Here is a 26,254-nt window from a genome sequence, read left to right on the forward strand (position 1 = left end):
CATAGTACCCATGTCGGGAATCGAACCCGGGTCTTCGGCGTGACGAGCTAACGCTTTAACCACTAGGCTACCCGACCGCCCCTTTAGCAGTATGAAGGCGTGGGACAAGAATGGGGTTCATACGTTGTCTCCGTGTGAGTAATATCGAACCTGGTCATCGGCGTGACGAGTCAACGCAATTCCTTCGACAGAAACATACAAACTCCAGTAGCACGGGGCAGATTGTTCGAAGACCATCATTTCCCATCAAGCAGAGAAGGGAGCAACACCTACCACCTTCGTCAATGACTGCTCCCTGAGAGCCCGGATGAATATGACAACAAACTCAACAGGTGGTCGAGAATCAACACATGTCTAACTTCACGCCAACTTACACACCACGAAACGCCGGGTAAATAGCAGTTTTGTTTTCCTGTTGATGCGGAATTATTCCACACTTTTGAAAGCTGAAATAACTCATCTACGCATATTTGTACAATCATTTCTTGTTAATTTCGGCAGTCGAATCGCGAAATCTTGAACTCATTGGAGCTTTCAAACATTTTATTTGGATGATACTCTATACAGTTTGTTTATCCTGTGTAATTAGTAGCGCAATATTTACAGGGTCACGATACGGTTTTTCACCTCTCTTGAAAGGGGGATCCTGACCTCAATGTTACAACAGAAATCGCTTATCAGCTGGTCAAGGAAATACATGTGATCTTACTCCCGTGTGGATTCAGGGCTAGCATAGACCCAGATGCAGTACCGGTGCGCTGTATCAGCGATAGAAATTGACACTAGTCCTGTAGTCCTTGCCAAACTGGCCAATAGTTTAGGTAACGTAAGGACCAGTAGAAATTTGCAGTTTAAGGGTTTTGATATTTGTTATTGTCATAGGGGCGGTCGGGTAGCCTAGTGGTTAAAGCGTTCGCTCGTCACGCCGAAGACCTGAGTTCGATTACCGACATGGGTACAATGTGTGAAGCCCATTTCTTGTGTCCCCGGCCGTGATATTGCTGGAATATTGCTAAAAGTGGCGTAAACCGCATTCACTCACTCACTCACTGTTATCGTCATAAGGACGTGGACTAAAACTGTTAAGTTTCTTTCGATGTCTATGCTTCTCATGAGTCCACGATTAATCATGATCGGATGGTGACATTGTGTGGCATGTATTATTGTGTGTGTCAGTGTGTCAGTCATGTACATCCAACTTTACAGGTCATTGTGATATTAAGTGTGATGGGTATCGGTGCGATTTAACACTATCATGACTATAAAACGTGAATCAGGGCAAACTATTATTGAAATGTGCAACCTAATATTTATGTTTACATGCACCAAATGCGTGTAAATAAAAATCAAATTTGTGTCTGACTAACCCTTACTTTTCCACACAACGATATTTGAACACTGTAAATATTGCTAAAGTTTATGTATCGTACTTCATCACTAATCCCTGTGTTATGTGTAATTTATCATGCTTTCTCTGGCTTGACATGATCAAACTGTGGGTACTTCAAAGTTATGTCCACATGTTCCCTGGCAAATAATTTATTGCAATAAAGTCATTATTTTATGTAATATCATGACACAGTCTTTAGAGAGATGAGATCATATGTTTTTAGACTAATGTTACGCATCTATATTTCAAACTAAGTTTTCATGTCAAGTTCTTTAAATCGAGCCCTGTGGTGTTCCTTGCCTCAAATTTAAAAAAACCCATAACCCCTGACTAGAAGTATTAAAAAGTCAGTTATGTAGGGTGAGGTTGTCCAAATTATTCCAGCCATATTTGAAAAAAAGTTACAGGTGGGAATCTTTCCGTGTAAAGTTGACATCTGCATTAAACATCATTTACTTACTAATTCTGTGCTTTGTGCTGACGAGGCCAGCCTGGTCATAGCAGTGAAACACACATGATAAGCTTTGCAGAGTTGTGTCCCTTAGTGGTTGCTTATGGTAGGTTCAAATCTCAGATTTGTCCTGATCCATGGTTTGTCTGAGCCATACCTGGCCTCCTTGTTTTCACCAAAGTGGCAACTGTCTACACCCTGTGTCACCTAAGGTTTCCTTGCTGCATTATATTAGGAGGTATTTTGGCACTGCATTCAATGTAACAGTGTAAAAGAAAAAAATACACCTGTTAAAGTCTCTTTGATTCTCTTTCTTGGTCATGTTTTGTTATGACTGAAAAAACCATGACACCTTTGCCATGTCTACAAAGCCATAACAAGACTTATCATTGGTGGTGCGGTTGGGTAGCCTAGTGGTTAAAGCGTTCGCTCATCAAGCCAAGGACCCTGGTTTGATACCTGACATGGGTACAATGTGTGAAGCCCATTTCTGGTGTCCCCCGCCATGATAATGCTGGAATATTGCTAAAAGTGGTATAAGACCATACTCACTCACTCATTTATCATTGGTTATGTAAACAGCACAGACTGGGAAATGTAATTCCAATGTCCTTCGCTACCAACATTCTCATAATCTGCCATGCTTACTGGTAGCGCTGCGCTATTTCTGCCATTATGGGAGGTAACCCTATTGTTTCTGTTCTATTTATAGATTATCGCAATCTCTCAAACTGAGGATTCAAGTATCGTGTGTACCTAAGTATCGATGATATCGTAGATATCAGTGAATTGTTATAGCCATAGTCAACATGTATCCATAGTACGAGGATTGGATCTGGAACAAGATGTGTTTCAGCATTGCAGATGATATGGTACATGGTGATGAGACGGGATCTTTGTCGACTTAAGGTGATGTGATGTCGGGAGATAAACCTCTTCATGAGTTCCTGACGCCATCTCACAGCCCGACCTGCGCCAGTAAACCCACACAGCTTACACTATCACCACACAGGGCTGATTTGAGAAGGAGATCTAAAAGTATGTATGACGTGCTGTATTTGACAAGTCTCATGACAGAAACATATCTTTTACTCTGATATGAGATCTCTGTGTGAATATCAGAGGACACTTCCATAAATGGTCGTGTTAGGTAAACCCTGATTGGACAACTTAGACACACAATCTAAATTAAAGATGCAAGGATTCTTGAGCCAAAAATAAACTACTCAACACCTGTGAAGATCCAGGGTAGAATAGGTCTTCAGCTTTAAAAGGTGACTGTGCTTGTCGTAAGAGGCGACTAACGGCATCGGGTGGTCAGGCTCGCTGACTTGGTTGATGCATGTCATCGTATCCCAATTGTGTGTATCGATGATTATGATGTCAATGACTGGATTGTCTGGTCCAGGCACGATTATTTACAGACCGCCGTCTTATAGCTGGAATATTGCTGAGTGTGGCGTTAACAAGAAACAGACAACTGAATTATACTACTCAAAAGAACTGTAGGACCACCCTATTATTTCAGATTAACTACTGTAAGATGTTTAGCTTATTGCACCCCAACAGTATTGGATATATGGTTTGTCTCATTCAGAGTAGATTGATTACCATCTTCCCGAGGCAAGAGAGTTAACTGACTATAAAAGTCCAGTTTCCACCCTTGCCGAAGTAGGCTGGTATTATTGAGTTAGCTTTTGGCTGGACTAACGAGTCTATGCATAGTCTAATCACAATTGCACAACAAAATCAAAATCCGGTTCGTAAACTGTCGTGCAGGTTTCGATCGATTGCAGGATTTGCAAAGCATGTGCACTGCCAACTCGTTGTCAACAGATATTTTCCAAATCTTTTCATGTTTTTAATCAAGGTGCTCATGTTATTTGATGCTCTTTGCGATGTGAGGCCCGTTTTATCACAATATAGATCTTGATTATCGATCAGATCGTCTTGACCAGGCGCTGCCATTTTGTTTGAAGCAAATGCAAGTGATACGAGAGGTTGAATCTGATTGGTCCATAGGAGAGGCATTGAAATTACATAACTCGTAATAGCCTCTGGTGGCGCTATGATCGAGCCCAGGAATTCCAGCCTAGTTCGCCATGGCGGAAACTGGACGTTTGAAGTCAGTTAACTCGCTTGCCTCGGGAAGATGATTAATTACAGGCTTTTGTAATATAGCTGAAATATTGCTGACTGCAAAAAACATATGAACATACACGTACCTGTCATGTGTTTGTTTCTTTCCTCTTGTATCTGACAATTAAGATATTTATTATTATTTCTTGTTTTGTTGTTATTGGTTTATGATCTTGTACTTTTCTTGCACGTCTAGGCCCGAGTTCACTACACCAGGCTACTCAAGTGCGACAGACAACTTGGGAAAACTTAAGCCAAGAAAAACTTGTTAGTATCACCGTAATGCTAATATAAAATGAAAAAGTGAACACTTCAACAACTTTTTATTGACGATACCCTGAAAATCCTTCATCATTTTAGGTCAATTATTCATTTTTAGTTGATACTTGGTCATTTTAGTTCACCCCCTGCAAAAGTAAAATGAAAAATTGAATTAACTGAAAAAGAATTATTTTTAGCTCACCTGACTGAATGTTAAGTGAATTTATGTTGTGACCTGTTTGTCCGACGCCTGTTGTGTGTCATAAACATTGACCAAACCATTCAACCAGTGAAGCTTTTTTCGATTTGTTCAATAAGTTCAAAGCTGATTTTCAATAAGACGCCACGGGATACATGTTAACAAGCCTTTTTATGGCATTACACAACCCGTTTTTATTCAAACTGGAATGAAATTTGGTACATGTATTTAGTAGTGGGCTCAACATATCTCTGCTGTTATTGTGATGTATAATTTTGATCTTGATTCAACCTTTGCCTTTTGGTGCACTGAAAACTGAAACTTCTTGTGACCATTACGCAACCATTTCTGTTAAAAATGTAATGACATTTGGCACATGTCTAGTCTGTAGTGTAGTGTAGTCCATTTTTGATGATATTCTCTGTTGTTATTTTGTTTGGTCTTTTTTTACCTATGCACTTTGGCCATGCTCCTGAATTATCTCAAAATGCATTTCCTCACACTGAAAATGTGCGGTCGGATAGCCTTGTGGTTAAAGCGTTCGCTCGTCACGCGGAAGACCCGGGTTCGATTCCCGACAAGGGTACAATGTGTGAAGCCCATTTCTGGTGTCCCACGCCATGATATTGCTGGAATATTGCTAAAAGCGGCGTAAAACAATACTCACTCACTCACTTGCACTGAAAACATCTCCTCAGAACCACTGGACCAATGTAAGTGAAACTTCACATGCTTGTTCCCACCCGTGATGATACCTAAATTTGTTCAAGATGTTTAAATATGATTTTTGAAATGGCCGCCATGGCAACCATTTTGGAAGAGCTGCTTATGGATATTACTCAGCCATTTGTTTTAGATGGAATGAAATTTGGTACATGGGTAGATTATTAGTGGGTCTCAACACATGTTCGGCTTTTTTTGTTTTGTTCTGATCATGCTCTTTAATTCTATGAATCACAACACAACATCTATCTTGGAACTAATTCAATACCTATAAGCTTTATTTATATCAATAATCCCCATATTATTGATATGTGTAATTTGTCATGCTTTTTGACGTCATCAAACTGTGGGGCTTCGAGATTATGTACACCTGTTTCAGTTCTGTTATTTATGGGACCAGGGTGAAACCTGGTTTTGTCTGGTGCAACTAGGTTTCCATGTCAACATGCACCTGGTGCAAGTTAAATCAAGTTCCTTAAATCGAACCCAGCCAAAAATAAGCAAGGTCACAAAAAACATGAGGTACCACTCTGATTCTCCGACAGGGAAACTAAATAATAAGTAGTTTCCAGTAAAAGTCCACACCTTATTTCACTTTGTTTATGGCCTGGGCGGAGTTACACAAATTTGAAATTGGTTCATAGAGAACTCACTGAAATAATAATGATGCCCCTTCACCATATTGCTGCATTTAAAAAAAATATCATCCTTGATTGTCCAGGGTATTATGTCTCCATTCCATTATGATGAAAACCTGGATCTTTTCTCTTCCATAGCTTTGTTTTTCTTATTTGAATGGCACAGGTGCAAAATTTGGCCATCCAATCAAATCACGGTCTTGAGCAAGTGGAAGTCCATGCTTAGTCAGAGATACGAGAGATTGTGATGATAAGATCACTCCAGTGTTATTGTATCCCCATTGCGTGGATGTCAATCACAGGATTGTCTGGTCCAGGTTGATTTTTATGACTGATGGTTGTCATATAGCTGGAATATTGCTGTGTGCAGCATTTAACAACAAACAAACAGAAATAGGAATGAAGCCATGATGGCGGATGTGTCCAGTGTGTCGTAAAAGGCGACTAACGGGATCGGGTGGTCAGACTCGCTGACTTGGTTGATGCATGTCATCGATCCCAATTGTGTTGATCGATGCTCATGACATTAATCACTGGGTTGTCTGGTCCAGACTCGATTATTTACTGACCGCTGTCATATAGCTGGAATATTGCTGAGTGCGGCGTTAAACAACAGACCAACCAACCAACCATGTCTGACTAATCCGCGGGTCATTTCGGACTAGTAGCTTATTGAACATCTAGATTTTGGTAGAAAACAACTAGTCCCTCTTGTTTTTCACTCGTCTCAGACTAACGGACAAGTGGCCATGTCTATCCCTGTACTGGATATTCAAGGAGGCTGAAAGATGAAACATGTCACAAACACTAGTTGTCACGATGATCTACATGGCCATAACCTGAGAGTGGGGATTATACATGTGATCATTGCTTCCTCTCCATCCAAATAAGGAAGTAACCCGTGGTGTCGAATATAAGGCCCGTGTTTGATGTTGGAGTGTCGGTGGTGATGCAGTGTGTTGTCGGTGGTGATGTAGTGTGTTGTTGGTGATGCTGCAGGTCAGTACGTGGGCTGTTCACGACGTGGAGCAGTGGGTCAGGTCGAAGCAGCTGCACAAGTTCCTCCCTGCTGTGAACAGTAAGTGTCTCCATGGGATGTGATCTCTCATTTCTTCACAATATGCCAGGGGTGGTCGGGTAGCATAGTGGTTAAAGCGTTCGCTCGTCACGCCGAAGACCCGGGTTCGATTCCTGACATGGATGCAATGTGTGAAGCCCATTTCTGGTGTCCCCCGTCGTGATATTGCTGGAATATTGCTAAAAGCGGCGTAAAACCATACTCACTCACTCACTCACTCACTAACTCTATCAGAACTCTATTAATTTTTTAGGGTAGCCTGGTGGTTAAGGTGTTTGCTCATCACACTGAGGTCCTGGGTTCAATTTTCCCCATATGGGTACAATGTGTGAATCCCATTTCTGGTGTCCCCCGCCGTAGCTGGAATATTGCTAAAAGTGGCATAGAACCAAACTCACTCACTCATACTCTTTGGATGTCACAGTTGATAAAAATAAGATTGTTAGAAAGCCAAAACTTTACTGCTTCTGACAGGATTATTTACTGCCAAATTTGTGTATTAAAGTCAATGTAATTATGATCAGGTGTTTTACTCCAGTATGATATCGCTGTGTAAAGATCTGAGGAACGCGTCCTGTAAACTTTCTTATCAGCCAATCAGGCTTCTAAATACTCAGTACGATCGAGTGAAGCTTTCACACAAGCATTGCTTATTTATATATCTCAAAAATGAATATGATCAAGGAGTTCAGGATGCAAACTAATAAAGCTCTGCTATTACATAGTTGTAGATATTTTATACACCCTGTCGTTTATGAGCATCGTGGCATCTACTGTGGAGGGTATAATTTTTTAACTTATCCTGCATTACTCCGTATTGCATTTACTGCTGTCTTTGACAGAGTGACGAACTGTGTGAGATCCAGCTGCTGAAGAAAGTTGTCCCAACCAGCTCAGGAGGCAGCGCCCTCTCACAGTCGGCACGTGACCCGGAAGTCATGACGTCACACAAAAACACATAACTGCTTTGTCACCTCCACGGACGGACGTACTGTGTATCCCTTGTGGAAATTAAAGCTTATTATTTGTTTTTTATATTTTGCGTGTTTCTACATTCATTATATGCTGCTACATTGTTACCTGTTATGGGCCGTGACCTTAGGGTCTTCCCATTCGTAAATTGTAACGTTTATCGCTCGTCTGTGGCTCACGTCACAGTAATTTACGGGCGCAATGTTGTTCCCGCCATTTTGTTTTCTTTCCCGCCATTTTGGCCATTCACCACGTGGCCACGTAATGTCGTGTTCTGCGTTTTGAATTCTCTCTTTGGCTTGGGTAATACATTACATTTATGTATGTTGTTTTGGTGTGCTTAAAGCCTTGCCTTTTCGCTACCTCTCAGCGTAATTGGTTCTTCTCATAAACTTCAATATAATACGAAGTTTTTGAGTTACATTATGTCTCCCGTACTCTGTGGTTTTGCCACATGGTTACGTGTTTGCACATGGTTATGTGTTTGCTTAAAGCTATGCTTTTTCGCTACCTTTTAGCGTCATTGTTTGATCTCATAAACTTCATTGAAATACAAAGTTTCTGAATCACATTATGCTTCCCATACTTTGTGATTGGCCACATGGTTATGTGTTTGCTTAAAGCTATGCTTTTTCGCTACCTTTTAGCGTCATTGTTTGATCTCATAAACTTCATTGAAATACAAAGTTTCTGAATCACATTATGCTTCCCGCACTTTGTGGCTTTGCCACATAGTTATGTTTTGCTTAAATTCCAGATTTTCTGCCTCGCTGCACTTGTTGCCGCGGGAACAAATCTGGTCGGGGCCGCCCCTTTCTGCCGTGATTGTACGACGCCCTGTACTTTCACAAGGCAGTGCCGATGTTGCAGTCATTCGTCGCTGTGATCCTTCAGCTCATGCGAGTATCCAGGACACACCTCGCTCAACGTGCTCGTCGACCCCCACCTACGTTGACGGCAGCAGCGCTCAGCGGAGCTTCGCAGTGCTCCCAGCACCAACGGCGGCTCCCAACGTAGAGTCTGCCTCCCATGGCACGACATACGACCGTTCACGGTCTCCTACTCCACCGGCGGCTCCAGCGCTCCCAACGTAGAGTCTGCCTCCCCTGGCACGACATACGACCGTTCACGGTCTCCAACACCACCACATCAACGCTGATGTCTCCGGCGCCCCCGGCGCCTCCGGCGCCTCTGATGTCCCGGCGCTCCCGGCGCTCCCGGCGCTCCCGGCGCTCCCGGCGCTCCCGATGTCTCGGCGCCTCGTGCGCTCCCGGCGCCTCCGGCGCTCCCGGCGCTCCCGGCGCCTCCGATGTCTCGGCGCTCCCGGCGCTCCCGGCGCCTCTGATGTCTCGGCGCCTCGTGCGCTCCCGGCGCCTCCGCTGTCTCGGCGCTCCCGGCGCCTCCGATGTCTCGGCGCTCCCGGCGCCTCCGGCGCCTCTGATGTCCCGGCGCTCCCGGCGCCTCCGGCGCCTCAGATGTCTCGGCGCCTCGTGCGCTCCCGGCGCTCCCGGCGCCTCTGATGCCTCGGCGCCTCGTGCGCTCCCGGCGCCTCCGATGTCTCGGCGCCTCCGGCGCCTCTGATGTCCCGGCGCTCCCGGCGCCTCCGGCGCCTCAGATGTCTCGGCGCCTCGTGCGCTCCCGGCGCCTCTGATGTCTCGGCGCCTCGTGAATTCCCGGCGCCTCTGATGTCTCCGCGCTCCGGCGCCTCCGCATCCTCTGATGTCTTCGGCGCTCCCGGCGCCTCTAAGGTCTTTGATCTCATGATCTTCGACGCCTCTAATGTCTCTGGCGCCTCTGACTACTCCGGCGCCTCAAGAGTTACGGAAGAAGCGCCTATGATATATCCGGCGCCTAAGATGACCTCCGGCGCCCAGATCAACAAGCTTTATCAAGCTCAGATCAACGAGCCGACTATCCGATCTTCTACTGCGGCTTAAGGGGCACCATCGGCAATCGCCTCCCCGGCGCCACTGCCCTCTTCTCTTGCTGCCCTCTTCTCTTGCTGCCGTCTCATAACTCGTCACACGGAGAAGCATGGTGAAACAACTGTCGCCGCTCCTGTCGCTACTCTCCCGTCGGTCTTCGGGATCGTGACTATCGTTCTACTTCCTGGGTGGAATCTTTTCAACCAATAGACAGTTGGTCTGATTCAACTTGCCCACTGAGACGTTATCCATAATCCCGTCGTTTAAAGCGCTATGATTCCGGAGAGATGACCTGCGGGTTTCCATCGAAACAGAGCGTCATGTGAACAGCGTCTGTATCAGATTCGACGACGACATCCACTTACAAAGAGTTTACTTCGTCGACATCGCCGACACCAACGCTGTTCTACCCTACCCTAGCGCCAGCGTTCCTGAAAGAGACTCTTCCTCGGCGCTCACCGGGTTTTCCACGACGCCCATGGGGTTCCGTGTTTTATCGCAAAACTCGGGTACACCACTTGATCGCCTCTCACGCAGTTCATTGAGGATTGTCTGTGTGTGGAGTTTGCACCTCAGTTCCGACTCCAAGGCGGTTTTCTCGGCTACTGCGCAGTGTGATTTACATGTCACGTGTCAAGTACTCGGACTGTCAACAACTCCGACCGGAATTAGGTGAACTTACCATGGCAAGGGGTGCCATGTATTTCTACAGATTGGTTTCCATGTCTAACTGTACGCTTGGTGCTACCACTCAACCAGGCGCCTGTCGCAGTCCATCCATGTACGGATGTTGGAAACAATAGACCTCCTCTACCAACACGGCTGTCACGAGGAACCTTGTTTCATCAACCCTTCGCTGTAAGAACGATAGCGCCTATAGGCGTTCAAGGGATGGAAAAGATCGCCTTCCTTCGTCCGGTTTGATCTTTTCGACTACGACACCTTCCTATCTTCCGCCTTGACTACCGGACACAGTGTCGATTTGATACTTAAAGTCCCTCGGCCGTCCCACTGACCCCTGTTGCATACCTGCCTCGTATCGTGTTGTCGTCCTCCATCGTCACCTCGATATAAGAACAGGAGTACTTATACGCCGCTTCAGGGATGAAAACGATCTCATTACTTCGTGCAATGGCCATATTGCCTCGACTTCCTACTACCCGGTTACGTCGATGCCCCGGCGGTCGATTGTGAAGCTGGTTTACTTCGTCTACTTGAGGTTGGCTCGCAGGCTATCACACCTTTTTCCGAATCGTACCGACGGTACGCAATCGCAGACCCCTGTTGCTGACTACCTCCCCTGCCACCTTGTCAGTGGCTAGTGGCCCACACCAGCCCACATTGTGACCACCTGTGATCCAGAGATCAACACCATTGGCACAGCAACAGCCTCGAGATAAAGGCTTATCCAGGACGTCGCTTGCTGACAGTGCTTTCTCGGTCACGCCCTGTTGATCGTGTCCACTGACGACGTCACCGTAGTGTGGTGTTTGCGGACCCAGAGTACTCGCCCCTCTCCCGGCGCTACAAACTCGACCGGCGCCCCCGAGAATCACCATCTTCGGCGTTCCAGGCGCCTCAAGCTCTCCGACGCCTCACGCTCTCCGGCGCCTCGGGCCAGAATATGTCAAACGGTCGACACCCCAACCCTAGATCTGTTTGCCTCATATCTGAATGTGGCCAGCTGTCGTCTTCCATTCCACCTGTGCCGGATACGACCGCTGTGGCAGTCGAAGCCTTCCATCGTTCCTGAGAAGGATTACGCGTGTACGCTTTTCCGACTCCGGTTCTCCCTCCCATGGTTCTTCAGAGATCCAGGCCACTCGACCCCTGCCATTGACTTTGGTCTCGCCTTATTGGTCAGCCAGAAGTTGGGTTATCGACCTCCGAAACATACCCAGAGACAACCCCTGGAACTTCCGGGGTGGTCCAACCTTCTGCTCCATCCACACGGTCTGTTGCCACACCCTCATACCCGCATGTTATCGTCTGCACGCCTGACACACCTGCAGAAAGCCAAGGGCTATTCGGCTATAGCGACCAAGGCTATTGCTTCAGCCCACCGTCCATCTACAGGGGGACTGTATGCTGATAAATGATGCTTGTTCCAGGCATTTTGTTCTGACAAACACCAGGATCCGATGACAGCGTCACCGCAGATCCTGGATCAGTTCCTTCTGTACTTGCGTAGCACCCGTCGGTTGAAGGGCTTACCACCCCCACACACCTGGTCGCCATCTACTCCGTTCTGGCCATCTCGGACGATCGGAGAAAGACGAAAATTCCCGACCTACGGGCCTGGCTGCGCTCGTTCAGTCTTGAAGACCTGAAGGCCAAGTTCGGACCGCCTGCGTTGGATCTGAATGTGGTCTTCAACGCCCTTCGAACCACTCCCCTCGTCTTCCTTCTACGACCTTAAGTAGAAGACGGGTATTTCTACTGGTTTTGACTACTGCCGCTCGAGTCCATGTACAGCACGCCCTCGACGTCTCCCGTGCCCGGTTCGAATGCGGTACCCAGGGCGCCGTTCATCATGGACCGTACTGGGACGTCAGCGTAAAGACTCAACTCCCAGGACAGCCTGATAGATCATTCCTTGTCCCCTCCCCCCTCGTCCAGTGTGGGTGCCGAGGATGAGGATGAGCGTCATTATGCCCAGTAAGGGCACTGAAGGTTATTCTACGATCTAAAGACTGCCGCAAGTCTAGGAAACACCTTTTTCTGCCGGTCTCCCCTTCGTCGCAGTCGTTGGTCAGCCGGAATACTTTTCCCTGTGGCTCCGGACGGTCATCCTGAAAGCTTATGAGCCGCCGGATTGGACCCTCCCCCCAAAGGCTATCACCTGAAATAAAATGAGATCAGGGCGATCGTATTTACACTGGTTCTTCACGGTATACTGTTCCATCCAGTCGTTCAGGGAAGCCTGTTCGTGGCGATCGGACACCGCCTTCACCAACCACTACTTCCGTGATGTAGCCTTGAAAGTTGTCGCCGGCGTTCACAGTTTTGGTCCCTGGTTGTAGCCCAACAGGTCATCTATCTCCGACGCCACTGATTCTCCGATACCCTGAGCGGGGCCCGTCGACCTCTCTGGTGTTTATCACCCCAGACGAGACGGATCTCTTGCGTTCCGCATTCGCTCTTAGGTCAGTTTTAGTTTTGGGTTACCCGACTCATTCTATTGCTGTCACCTATCCGGGTTTTACTTTTTGCATCAACTCTCGTTTCCTGACGACAGGAATGGTAGTAGATGTGGACACCGGCGCCGACGCCAACGCTTCTCTGATACCTGAGCGGTGCCCGTCGACCTCACCGGTGTTCCTTGCCTCCAGCCTAGAGGGCTCTCCTGCGTTTCGCATTCGCTCTTGGGATTGGTCGTAAATTTTGCCGCCGACGCCGCTGATTCTTCGATTCCCCGAGCGGGGCCCGTCGAACTCTCTGGTGTTTATCGCCTCAGATTAGAGGGCTCTACTGCGTTTCGCTTTCGCTCTTCGGTAAGTTATATATTTTGGCAACACGCCTCATTGTATTTCGGTTACCTATTCGGGCGTTTCGTTTTTGCATCGACTCTTGTTTCCTGAAGACAGGAATGGTCGTAGATGTTCCGGTCATCACTTGTATGCGGTGCGGATTCATCGGACCTAGACGAGGGTTTAATATGGTTCACATCTGCAGGTATGCCCACCGGCCATGCCGTCTGATAAAGATGCAATACGGAGTAATGCAGGATAAGTTAAAAAATTTAGTAAAATCTAAATATTTTTTACATTTGTATACTTATCCTGCATTACGAAGTCTAAGTGCCCTCCCTTTCGCTACGCTACCTCCCCACGAAGTTTCAGATGTTATGTTTAAAGCAGTTATGTGTTTTTGTGTGACGTCATGACTTCCGGGTCACGTGCCGACTGTGAGAGGGCGCTGCCTCCTGAGCTGGTTGGGACAACTTTCTTCAGCAGCTGGATCTCACACAGTTCGTCACTCTGTCAAAGACAGCAGTAAATGCAATACGGAGTAATGCAGGATAAGTATACAAATGTAAAAAATATTTAGATTTTACTAATTTTGTGTTATGTTTTGTTTTGCCAAGATTGAAATTTACGAATCGAGGCAGTAGAGAAATGATTCTGAATTGTTTTAACAAGCTGACATCTGACTAACTAAAAAAAACAGTATTGGACATGGTTTGATTATCTGATATGCTGGGTTTTGTTTCAGAGTATAAAGTGACAGGAAAGGATCTAATAAATTTGAATCTCAACTTTGTATGTAAGTGCCTTTTTCTGATAGATAGCATTGTAGGAATAGTATATATGATAATGGTCTTATACATTAGTAAATATTTTTAGTGTAAGTAAATATATGCTATGTTTTTTATAACTTTTTGTATAATTATGAAATTGCATGGTGATACTCAGTTATACAGACAATTTTAGGTGTCTGGATTAACAGGGTTCCACTGTTTTGGATTATTGTGGAAATTTATTGAGGTGTGAAAGAAATGAAGCAGAATTGTATTAGAAAGCTGACATATACTACTAAAAGGAAGTTAAAGAACACCTGATTCTTTTATGTTTCTACAGTTAATCTGTCATTCCATGAAATGTTGTTCTTAGGGATTCTGTGATTCTCTGATCTATTGTGGGTTTCAAATCTGTGCCATCTGTCTTTGTGGCAGAAATGTACAATCCCTTTACCCTGAAACACTGTGTAAGATGCATTCATTGTGTTGCCATGCAAGTAAACTCATATACATATGTAATATATCTGGGAGTAAACATGCCATAGAATGCCCGCTGACTTGGTTTTTATTGTTCAAGATGACAGTGATGTCTTACCAGTGGATCGAGAAGACCTGTTGTCTGAAGTATACGATCTCGTATCTCCCGGCCAGATGTCGGGGAAAGTAGAGAGGAAGACTCGCTACAGTAACGCTCAGGAACAAGAGAAATATGCTGCCGCTATGCGTATAGCTCGATGTCGGGATAGAAGTAGTTCACCCTCCCTATTTGTCTTCTCACGCAGTCCTTCACCAGGGGGCGCTTCAGTCCTCTCGGTTCCTGCAGGTAAAACAAGGTCAAGGTCAGAGTCTGGGGTGGATGGTATGTGGTCGGACTCCACTCCGACTGCCTCCCCTGCCAGGAAGTATCTGAAGCGCAAGTCCACTCCTAATGCTCTGTTGGCTGCTAAAGGGTAACTGTTAAATTACTTCCTTGCCTTATTACCTTTCATCCATGTATAGAGTTGCCTCCGACCCGTGAAGATCCGGGGTAGGAAAGGTCTTCAGCAACCCATGCTTGCCGTAAAAGGCGACTAACGGGATCGGGTGGTCAGGCTCGCTGACTTGGTTGATGCATGTCATCGATCCCAACTGCGTGGATCGATGCTCATGATGTCAATCGCTGGATTGTCTGGTCCAGACTCAATTATTTCCAGACCGCCGTCACATAGCTGGAATATTGCTGAGTGCGGCGTTAAACAACAAATAAACAAACAGAGTTGCCTCCCTTAGCTGTGCCAGAAAGCTATGATCAGGGGTTTGAGTCCCAGTTTCACCCTGATTAAACTTTCTAGGTTTGTCAGCACCCAATTTCATAAAAATCAGATCTTGGTTCTCGCTACAAAGATCTGGGGACATCCCAATACGGGTGATGTCAGAACAACCTTTCATCCCGCAAAAAGTGTGTCACTCTCCAGATCAGGATAGTGACAGTTGGAATGTGTTTTCTAATCATGCAACCTGAAAAAGGTTAACAGGGGGTATTCCAAACGACAATTACGGCCTGTAATTTCAATGGGATAAACATTTGAATGTAAGAGACATTGCATAGCATGCGTGAAGAACTGAAATCTCGACCATATAATTAAACTTTCGATAATATTCATATGTTTAATCGCAAAAATTTTCAAGCATAGTCTGAAATGAAAGTAACCAGTTTGAAACTAGTGCTGTAAAGCTGAAGAAAGCTGTTTTCTGATTGGCTTATGTCGACTTTTTGTTAGTCATTTCATTGGTCGTTCAAAGTCTGCAAAAGACAGTTCTGACCTGACCCGTAATGGGATGTCCTCAGATCTTTGTTTAGCGGTAGTGAGAACTAAGATCTGATTTGGGATTGAGATTGATGGGATTGAGTCCCAGTTTCGCCCTGATTCAAGTTTCCAGGGTTGTCATCACAATACCTGTTCTTATATAGCTGGGCAGAGGGGTAATCTTGGGAAACATTTTAAGATGTTTGGAAGTTATGCCAAGGGTCGGATTGCCCATATGGTTTCTGTTGTTCTCTGCCATGATATTGCTGGAAAAACTGCTGACTGTGGCATAAAACAACATTTACTCACTCACTCAGTATGTTAAAATATTACTATGTCTTGATGCCTTTGAATAGTTTTGCAAATATCAAGAGTCAGTTCCTGAAAAATAATGCCATTGATCCAGTAAAATGGGGAACACGTTTGTATTTTGACAATGCTATTTGTTCAGCCTGTCAAGACGTCCGGCTCTGTTCGATGTGTTTCGGGCCAGTGGACCACAGTGTGTCCAGTGTTACATCATCAAGCGAGGGCAGGACGGGTACGACTTTGTGTGTGACGTTGCCAGCCACGGTGCAGTAGTTGTCAGGAGTGCCTCTGAAACATCCCCCTTAAGGGTTGCAGACTTGTAAGTTGTTGAAATCATTATGACATAAAATAAAAAAATTATAATAATAATGCATGCATTTATATAGCGCAACAATTCACAAAATTAATATGCTTTGTGTACACTTTAGCGACTAAGACTGTTAAAACAGAAATGCCTTTAGCTGAGGTTTGAAAGTGAAAATAGTGGAAGCAGATTTTAATTTTTTTCCGTCAGATTGTTCCACAGTGACTCTGAAGTGTATGAGAATTTTTTTGGCCAAAAGTACAAGTTTAAATACGGGGAAATGTGAATTTATGAAATTGATAGTATCAGATACCTATCTTAGTGAAGATCTGACCACACCTCCATGGGAAGGGACCAACTCCCTGGCGTAGTGGATTGAGTGTAGAGTGGAAAGTCGGTGTTCAGTCCCAGGCTGCGTCATACAAAAAGATGTTTATGCCTGGCGCTCGACATTTGGGAAGTATACAAGGGCTGGTTGGCTTGGAGTCAGTATACTGTGTCTGAGTTGGATATCCATTTTAAACTGTGGCATGGTATCTCATTGGGCTTGCACTATAAAATCAGCATTAGTCCACACACTAGTACCAGCAGCCACATACACACATGTGCATTTACATCTCTATAGAAGTGGAATCATTGTAAACACGCCGTTAATCCCCATTTCATCTCGTCTCTCTCAGAAGTTATAGTATCATTGCATAAAATCTGATCTGAATAAGATAAAATCCTGTATTTGGGGTAACTAGATATTGTAAAAGACATTGAATAACATTTGGATTGCTCTGATATGTGATAAGTGGTCAACCATGTTGGTTACACTATGTGTCCCGTCAGGAGAACAGATTTGGACAATGGAGCAAATTTGTGAAGCAAAATATTGTGAATGTTTTCCAAACATGGGATTTCTCGATATCCTAATTTTCGATAAGCGTGTTGTCACTGTATTACAGTTTTATGTGAGACTGATACTACTGTTTCAGAATACTGGAAATGAATGGGATATCACTTATCAGGGGAGACAACTCTTCCTCTACGGAACTTTTACTGGAGCGATTGATGCTCAAGTCTGATCAACTGCAAATGGTGGTTGCTAGGCAACACAGAAGGTAGAGTATGGAGCCAGAATATCATTCTGTCACATGAACATAACTCTTTTAATTTTTTCTCAACCCAAATTATGAAGAACAAGACAATTTCAGTTATCGGTTTCCCCATATGTGATTAATGTACCACTGCCTCAAACTAGTTGGTCTTGGTTTGGTGCAGAATAGGTCTGCAGTCACCCATGCTTGTCTCCACAAAGAGGTTCCAGGGCCCACTTGCACAAAGCGATCTTAGCACTACGACTATCGTAAGCCTATGTTAAGGTAAGGGAGTTACGATCATCTTAGCCCTAAGATCATTTTGTGCAAGTGGGCCCTAGAGGGCAGATTATGTTGCTTATAATGAAGGTTGACTGCGTGTGACCTGGCCAATTGCGTGTGACCTGGCCGATTGCGTGTGACCTGGCCGATTGCGTGTGACCTGGCCGATTGCATGGCATCTTACACCGATGGCATGGATCCTGTCTTTGCAGTCAACCATTAGTTGTCATAGTACCACATGCTTATGCAAGAGTCAGTTAATGTGATTGAACTTAAATCAAATACCCTCAAGATATATTCTTACTGAAGTATGATACTGTACAATTATTGATATTTACAGTTTTTCTTTATGTTGGTTGTACTTTATGAGGCTGTTTTGCAGGAGTTCGGTGACAGAGTTTAACGACCCACGGAACACAGACCTCAGTTTTAAGGTGAGTCACCCAATGATCACATCTCTTTGTTGTTTGTTATTATTTATACTTCTCATGGGGGTCCATGCCTGTGTCCCTGTCACACTGAAGACCCAGGTTCAATTCCACAGATGGGTACAATGGGTGAAGCCCATTTCTGGTGTCCCCCGCCATGATATTTGCTGGAATATTGCTAAAAGCGGCATAAAACCATACCCACTGACTGTATCCTGGCGGGGGTATTTCGTCAATACATTGTGCGTGTACAGAGTATTCTATCATGGGGATTGTGTCTGCTTAACCTGTCTGACTTTGTGACGTCACCTGTTCCCTGAGAAGATCCGGGTTAGAATTGGTCTTCAGCCACCCATGCTTGTCGTAAGAGGCGACTAACGGGATCGGGTCGTCTGGCTTGCTGACTTGGTTGATACATGTCATTGTATACTAATTGCATGGATCGATGCTCAATCACTGGATTATCTGGTCCAGACTTGAGTATTTATTGGCTGGAATATTAAACAACAAACAAACAAACAACAAACAACAAACAACATCACCCAATAAGTGGCAAACTAATGAAGGTATGTGAGGTTCCGTGTGCACTATGGCAAATGTAGGTAATGAAGATCCTGCCACTGCATGTCTCTGACAACGGAACGTCTTATTTCATTGGGGGGCACGGTTGGCCCAGTCGTCTAAGTCGCTGCGATTCGCTGTGCATAGCTGCGTCTTGGGCACACCAGAAACCTATGATTGTGGGTTCGGATCCCGGTTCGCCCCGATTATGTTTCTAGGTTTGTCAGCACCATACCCGTGCTCTCAGGTTTCACCGAAGTGGTAAACGTCTGAGATCTGCATCACTTCGGGCTTTCCGCCCACATTAAGCTGACACGCTGTGATATAACTGGAATACTATAAAAAGCGGCGTAAAACCCAACGTACTCACTCTTATTTCATTGAGAAAAAATTGAACAAGATTGAATGCTATGGGAAATTGGGAAATAAAAAAATATTCATATTGGGAATGTCATTTGCTGCAGCCTTAGGGAAGAATATCGGCCCCTTAGCAGGTCGAGATATGTCCCTGCAATAAGGATAGTGCTGGAATGTTGATAAGACAAATACCCTATTGACTCCCTCGTGTTACCAGTTGAGTACATCTGAGCACCGATGGCAGCAGCTCAGGGACTTCCTGGTCGACCTCAAGTCTGAGAATGTAGATCCAAACCAGGAGATCCAGAACACATCCACTGAGCACATCGACAAAGTGAAGGACAGCATTGCACTTCAGGTACCGATTACTGCTTGAACTGTTAGGATCAGTGAGTCCCTGTCGGGATTCCAGGTTAGAATTAGGGGCGAAATGATACATCGGTGCACTGGTGCATCGTGAGTTTTCATTCGGCGATACGATATGCGATAAGTTTTTTTCTGTGTTGATACAAGACGATACTCTTTTACTTACTACTCGTTTAATGACACCCAGCATTTTTATCAGTCAAATGTCACAAATGTGTTGTAATTAGGGTTTCAAGTTCACAACTTAAAATAGCCACTTTGAACATGTGTCAACAGCTACCTTTACCTTTTGAAGCTGCTCTGAAATATTTCTAGTCAAGAAATTTCCTTTGGTTTGACGTAAATATGCGTGTCACGATACGTATCGTATCATGACCGGGGTTCGATCCCCAGCCGCGTCATACCAAAAGACGTTAAAAGATGGTACTTGTTGGTACCCTGTCTGGCGCTCGGCATTAAGGGGCTAAAACAAGGACTGGTCAGCTCGGAGTCAGTATACTGTGTCTGAGTGTTAAACTGCGGCATGGTATCTCAGTGAGCTAGCACCATAAATCGGCATCAGTCCGGACTAGTACAAACAGCGACACAAACACACACACGTACATGCACGTCGCTATATAAGTGCAATAATCTTGGATGCGACGTTAAACCCCATTTCACCTCACCTCACCAATATGAATCAGTGGATTGTCATGTCCAGGTTTGATTATTTTATCAAATAGCTGGAATATTGCTCGACAGTATGATCAGAGTGGTGCTAAGGTGGTGCAGTTTGCTGTGAAGAGTTGAATCCCCTATCTGTTACATCTGCAGATCACGGTTTCAAATTTTCAGGATTGTCCTCATTATAAACCACAATCCTTGGTTTCCTTGGTTTCCTTGGTTTCCTTGGTGTGTAAATCTCAATGACTCAACTGAATCTGAAGTGAATGCGGCTCTGTGATTCCCAATAGGGATTCTGGGTCAGAATCTGTGCTGGTTGTAAGAGGCTTACACTGACTCACTGACTCACTGACTGACTCACTCACTCACTCACTCACTCACTCACTCACTCACTCAAAACCTATTAACGTAACTGTATTTAGTGTAGAAACGTATTTTCCCAGGAAGAAGTTCAACAACTGCAAGAAGCCTTGTCAGGCCATGCCACGAAAGTTAGCGGCCTTGAGAAAGCGCTTGAAGTTAAGGTTAGTATTCTGAAAAAATTTATTTACACTAAAGGGAATCCATATGATTATGGTGTACAAGTTTATCCTGTTGAGACCATATGAAATGGAGATATGTGATGCAGGTGTGATGTATGTGATATAGGTGATATGTCTGTTATATTTCCACCTTTGCTTTCATTTGTACTTGTATATACTTGAAGGTCATGATTGACAAGATCTAATCCTGGAATTCCCAACTCACCTACCTTTACAATACGTGAAGGTCTTTAAGATTTTGTTTGTTGTCTGTCACAGGCTGGTGCTTTACTTAATGTGGAGAGACAACGAGATGTTATCTTGGCAAAACTAGAAGCAATAACACTGGCCAAGTCAAGCAAGAGTAGGTCGTCAATGTCGTCACCAGAATCATCTTCATCATCATCATCACTGTCATCATCAGTTGACCGTCTGTGTGGTCTAGTGGATAGAGTATTTGCCAAAGGACTGGTCGTCTTGGAGTCAGTATACTGTGTCTGACTGGGGTATTCATGTTAACGTCTGAGGGATGGTATCTCAGTGTGCTAGCACTATAAACTGACATTAATCCAAGCCAGACCATCAGCCACACACAAACTGACACACACATGTACATGTTTCACACAATGCGACGTTGAGCCCCATTTCAACTAATCATCCGTCTCCTCATCATCAGAGGCTTTCTTCCTCTCATCATTAAGGTCGTCAACAGTTCGTTGTTCATCATCATCATCATCATCATCATCATCAGTGTCATCAGTGTCATCAGAATCATTGTTCCACCATCATCCGTATCGTCAGCAGATTCAGCCTGGAAACAGGTAAGGCGAGTAGTGCATTCACTCATTCCGGTGATGATATATACCCAATCCTTGGATTCTCATTCATTATGTTTCTGAATTATTGATGAAAGAGTAACCAAATCAACTCACTTATAGGCATCATTAATTGGAAGAATATCCGTAGCACTACATAAGTGACGAGTGTATTGAAGGTTTGGGATGATATCTGTAACCATGGTAACACATGAAGTGTCAAGTTTATTGAAGGAGAAGGATAAAATCTGTAACTCTGGTAATACTACATGAAGTGACGAGTGTATTGAAGGAGTAGGATGATATCTGTTACCATGGCAACACTACATGAAGTGACCAGTGTATTGAAGGGGTAGGATGATATCTGTTACCATGGCAACACACATCAAGTGATGAGTATTGAAGGGGTAGGAAAGTATCTGTAACCATGGCAACACTACATGAAGTGACAAGTGTATTAGGGGGATAGGAAAGTATCTGTAACCATGGCAACACTACATGAAGTGACAAGTGTATTGAAGAGGTAGGATGATATCTGTAACCATGGTTACACTACATGAATTGACCAGTGTATTGTAGGGGTAGGATGATATCTGTAACCATGGCAACACTACATGAAGTGACAAGTGTATTGAAGGGATAGGATATCTGTAAGCATGGTAACGCTACATGAAGTGACGAGTGTATGGAAGGAGTATGATGATATCTGTAACCATGGCAACACTGCATTAAGTGACGAGTGTATTGTCTGTGGGTATTTCAGGCCCAGGCCCCCTGGTGTCAGACACGGATGGGGACAGTCTGGGTGTGGGTCTGTATGCAGAGCTGCTGGAGCACCTGGACCAGGAGACTGCATCTAAGGTGAGGTCAGGAGCATCAATCTGTTAGAGAGCAATCATTTGTTTTTCAAGGGGGAGACCAAAATTTGTCTAAAAAAGAAAATGAAGCCCCTGTTATACTGATTGTTTTATTTTATTGTATTTTCCCTCTACCAATAACTTCCGATATTTCCCCTCCACAAATAACCACCTATATTTCCTCTCCACCAATAACCACCTATGTTTCACCCTACGTCAATAACCACCTATATTTCCCCTCCACCAATAACCACCTATGTTTCACCCTACGTCAGTAACCACCTATATTTCCTCTCCACCAATAACCACCTATGTTTCACCCTACGTCAGTAACCACCTATATTTCCTCTCCACCAATAACCACCTGTTTTCCCTCAATAACCACCTATATTTCGCCTCCACCAATAACCACCTATGTTTCCCCTACGTCAATAACCACCTATATTTCCCCTCCACCAATAACCACCTATGTTTCCCCTCAATAACCACCTATATTTCCCTCCACCAATAACCACCTATTTTGGCCATCTCTATCAACAGGAGGAGGTGTTTCAAGCTTTGAGAGAGACGGTGAAGGAAGCGACAACACAGAAGACATACCTGGACAAGTTGATGTGTGTTGTGGTGGAGGAGGCATCATGGCTGCTTGACATCATCAACACCGACCTTGCTGACCTCAGTGTGCAGTCACATGACAGCAACGAGGAGTTCTGCTGAGAGTTGTCTCCCTTGACTGGCAGTCATGGAGAATTGACATAAGAAACGGTTCTGTTGATTCACTTGCCATGAAACAGTTTTAGTGCCTTAGGTCACATTTAGAATAATAGATATTTCTGCTGTTATTAGTCAGTGTACTGTTGGTTTTGTTTTGATTTGCCTTTTAACTTACCAGGCCCACAATGGCAAACTTGAGTTTGCCTGTTGTAACAATTCTCTCTCCTTTCCATATTTAATACCTACTGCATAGATTTCAATTTTGATATTTGAATTCAAATATTGTCACAATCTGCCTTAACCAGTGGGGTCTGCTAGTCATAGGTTCAAACCCTAGACAGATACAATTATGGTTTTTGGCGACGTTGTTGACTCGGTACTACAGCAATGAACCCTAGGTGCCTTTTCTGTATTGAGTCGATGAAGTTAGTCAACATTTTACCATTAGCACTATCACAAATCATTTGTACTTCTTTACCTTGTGGGGGGCACGGGTGGCCAAGTCGTCTAAGGCGCTGCGATTCGCTGTGCAGAGTTGCGTCCCTTGGGCACGCCAGAAACCTATGATTGTGGGTCCGAATCCCGGTTCGCCCCGATTGTTTCTAGGTTTGTCAGCACCATACCCGTGCTCGTGGGTTTCACCGAAGTGGTAAACGTCTGAGACCTGCATCACTTCGGGCTTTCCTCCCACATTAAGCTGACACGCCGCGATATAACTGGAATACTGTCAAAAGCGGCGTTAAACCCAACTCACTCACTCACTTTACCTTGTGACAAGCACCTGATTGTTTGCCTTTATCTGCATGTGCGGTTACCAGTTTTCTGAGAAACTCATCTTGTACAGATTTTCCTCAAATTACATTGGTTTGATTCTTAAGTGAGGTGAGATAGCAAATGCTAATCCTAACTCACAACACAAAGGATCATAAAGGGGTGTTTGATAGGCAAGGGTCAAGAATGCTAGGCATTGTGGAAAAGTGTTTGTTTGGACAGGGGTCCCAAGGGATTGATTTGGGGTAACCTACCCTACACAACTAACCTGAAAGATTGAAGATGCATCTGAGATCAGTGGAGCAAGAGCTTCTGTTGAGCCAATGAGTGCTATCTATTTAGCTGTGCCTCGTAAACTGCAGTGTTGCTAATTTTTCATCTGGTGCGTAGTTTTAGTACTGCCTTGTAAAGTGGTACATCATGTTGAGTGAGGCTGAAAAAGAAATAGTGTTGATTCTCAGACACTACCAGATTGGTAATAACAAAAAATATAAGCATTTCACATCTTCATTTTAACGAAAAAGATATCTGTATTATATAAATAAATAGTTTTTTTTTAGTTTAGGAGTTCCGGTTACAAATTGATTAGGCACCCAGGTTAAATCTGCATATAACAAATAGATGCTGCCTCCTTGTTTACAAATTCTTTGGATCTTCAAATAACTTTTGTTGGTCATGATACTGGTGAGGATTAGATATTTTTTAGAACTGTGAAGATCCGGGGTAGAATAGGTCTTCAGCAACCCATGCTTGCTGTAAAAGGTGACTATGCTTGTTGTAAGAGGCGACTAACGGGATTGGGTGGTCAGACTTGCTGACTTGGCTGATGCATGTCATCGATGCTCATGATGTTAATCAGTGGATTGTCTGGTCCAGACTTGATTATTTATAGACCGCTGTCAGATAGCTGGAATATTGCTGAGTGTGGCGTTAAACAACAAACCAACAACCAACAAGATATTTTTTAAAGAACTACAGTGAGACCCTGAGTTTTACCAAGCCGTTGACAGGCTCAAAATGTTTCAAAACAAAATCTGTTTTAGAGGTCATTGACTGGCTGACCTCAACAAGAACATTTGGAGGTCCTTTGGGCTCCAGGTCTCCGAGGGGGCACGGGTGGCCCAGTCATCTAAGGCGCCGCGATTCGCTGTGCAGAGATGCGTCCCATGGGCACGCCAGAAACCTATGATTGTGGGTTCGAATCCCGGTTCGCCCCGATTATGTTTCTAGGTTTGTCAGCACCATACCCATGCTCGTGGGTTTCACCGAAGTGGTAAACGTCTGAGACCTGCATCACTTCGGGCTTTCCTCCCACATTAAGCTGACACGCCGTGATATAACTGGAATACTGTTAAAAGCGGCGTTAAACCCAACTCGCTCACTCACTCACTCACTCCAGGTCTCTGATTTCTGTGTTTGTTGTTGGCTTGCTGTAATCTGTAGTGTTTGTGTTATGAACCTGCCAACAGCCGGGCAAGGGAAGCCAGGGAGAGGGACCACAATTAGTGATGTGAACGACCATCTACCTCAGTTGCTACTTTGAATTGTCCTACACTGCCTTCCAATGTTGTGTAAGCCTTCAAAAGTCCACAAGCCAAGACAGCTTAATTGTGCTGACAAGTCAATATCCAATGTTGCTAGTCCTCATTGACTAGTAGTATTGGAGGGCTATAATTCTGAACCAGTTCTCAATGCTTTGATTTTGCTGCAAATTGGAACTGAATAAATCTGACAGAAAATGTAAACGCTAAACATTTTTGTCTCGATTGAGCAGGACTAACTACAAACTGGGGACCAGGATCCCCTTGCACTAACCAATCATTGTGCTAAGGCTATTGTAAATCTGTTACTGGTGGGGATTGGTTTGTGCAAGTGGGTACAGTGAAATAAGGAGTCCTCTGGACTAGTCTTAAAAAAACAAATCCCTGAGGCTGAGTGTATCTGACTTGTGCAGGGCTATCATACAGAGGAAACATTAGTGACTATGCTTGTTGTAAGAGGCGACTAACGGGATCTAGTGGTCAGGCTCGCTGACTTGGTCGATGCATGTCATGGAACCCAATCGCGTGGATCGATCCTCATGATATCAATCACTGGACTGTCTGGTCCAGACTCGATTATTTACAGACCGCCGTCATTTGCTGGAATATTGCTGAATGCGGCGTTAAACAACAAACAAAACAAATTTATCTGAATGCCTGATTTATGCAGATTCATGACTTATCTGGAGCCTTTGTATTGTCCCACACAACCATCGTAGCATGGGGCTAATGTTAAGTTATGAAGGTTACAAGTGCCAAAATGGCTTTTTGAAAAAAGACCCTTGATATACACAATACACGTTTACTCTCAGGCCATACACCTCTGTTGTAATAGCCCTGGTATGGTGGCCTAGCTTTAGTTGTTGATGATCCTTACCTG

The 26,254-nt window shown here is 44.5% G+C and overlaps 1 protein-coding gene across 1 annotated transcript; it reads left to right on the plus strand.

The window, feature by feature from the left end:
• Window positions 1–313: 313 nt before the first annotated feature.
• Window positions 314–24,631, plus strand: LOC139472377 (uncharacterized). Its single transcript, XM_071254848.1, has 14 exons — window positions 314–391; window positions 2,698–2,879; window positions 4,177–4,247; window positions 6,801–6,879; window positions 13,992–14,042; window positions 14,594–14,966; window positions 16,255–16,431; window positions 17,397–17,522; window positions 18,163–18,214; window positions 19,344–19,484; window positions 20,599–20,679; window positions 20,956–21,040; window positions 22,255–22,352; window positions 22,889–24,631. The coding sequence occupies exons 2-14, from the start codon at window positions 2,759–2,761 to the stop codon at window positions 23,063–23,065; spliced, it is 1,632 nt and encodes a 543-aa protein (XP_071110949.1). The 5' UTR covers window positions 314–391; window positions 2,698–2,758; the 3' UTR covers window positions 23,066–24,631.
• Window positions 24,632–26,254: the final 1,623 nt, after the last annotated feature.

Source organism: Haliotis cracherodii, unplaced genomic scaffold, assembly GCF_022045235.1.
Source record: "Haliotis cracherodii isolate W230 unplaced genomic scaffold, xgHalCrac1.p SCAF_24, whole genome shotgun sequence".
Lineage (NCBI taxonomy): Eukaryota > Metazoa > Mollusca > Gastropoda > Lepetellida > Haliotidae > Haliotis > Haliotis cracherodii.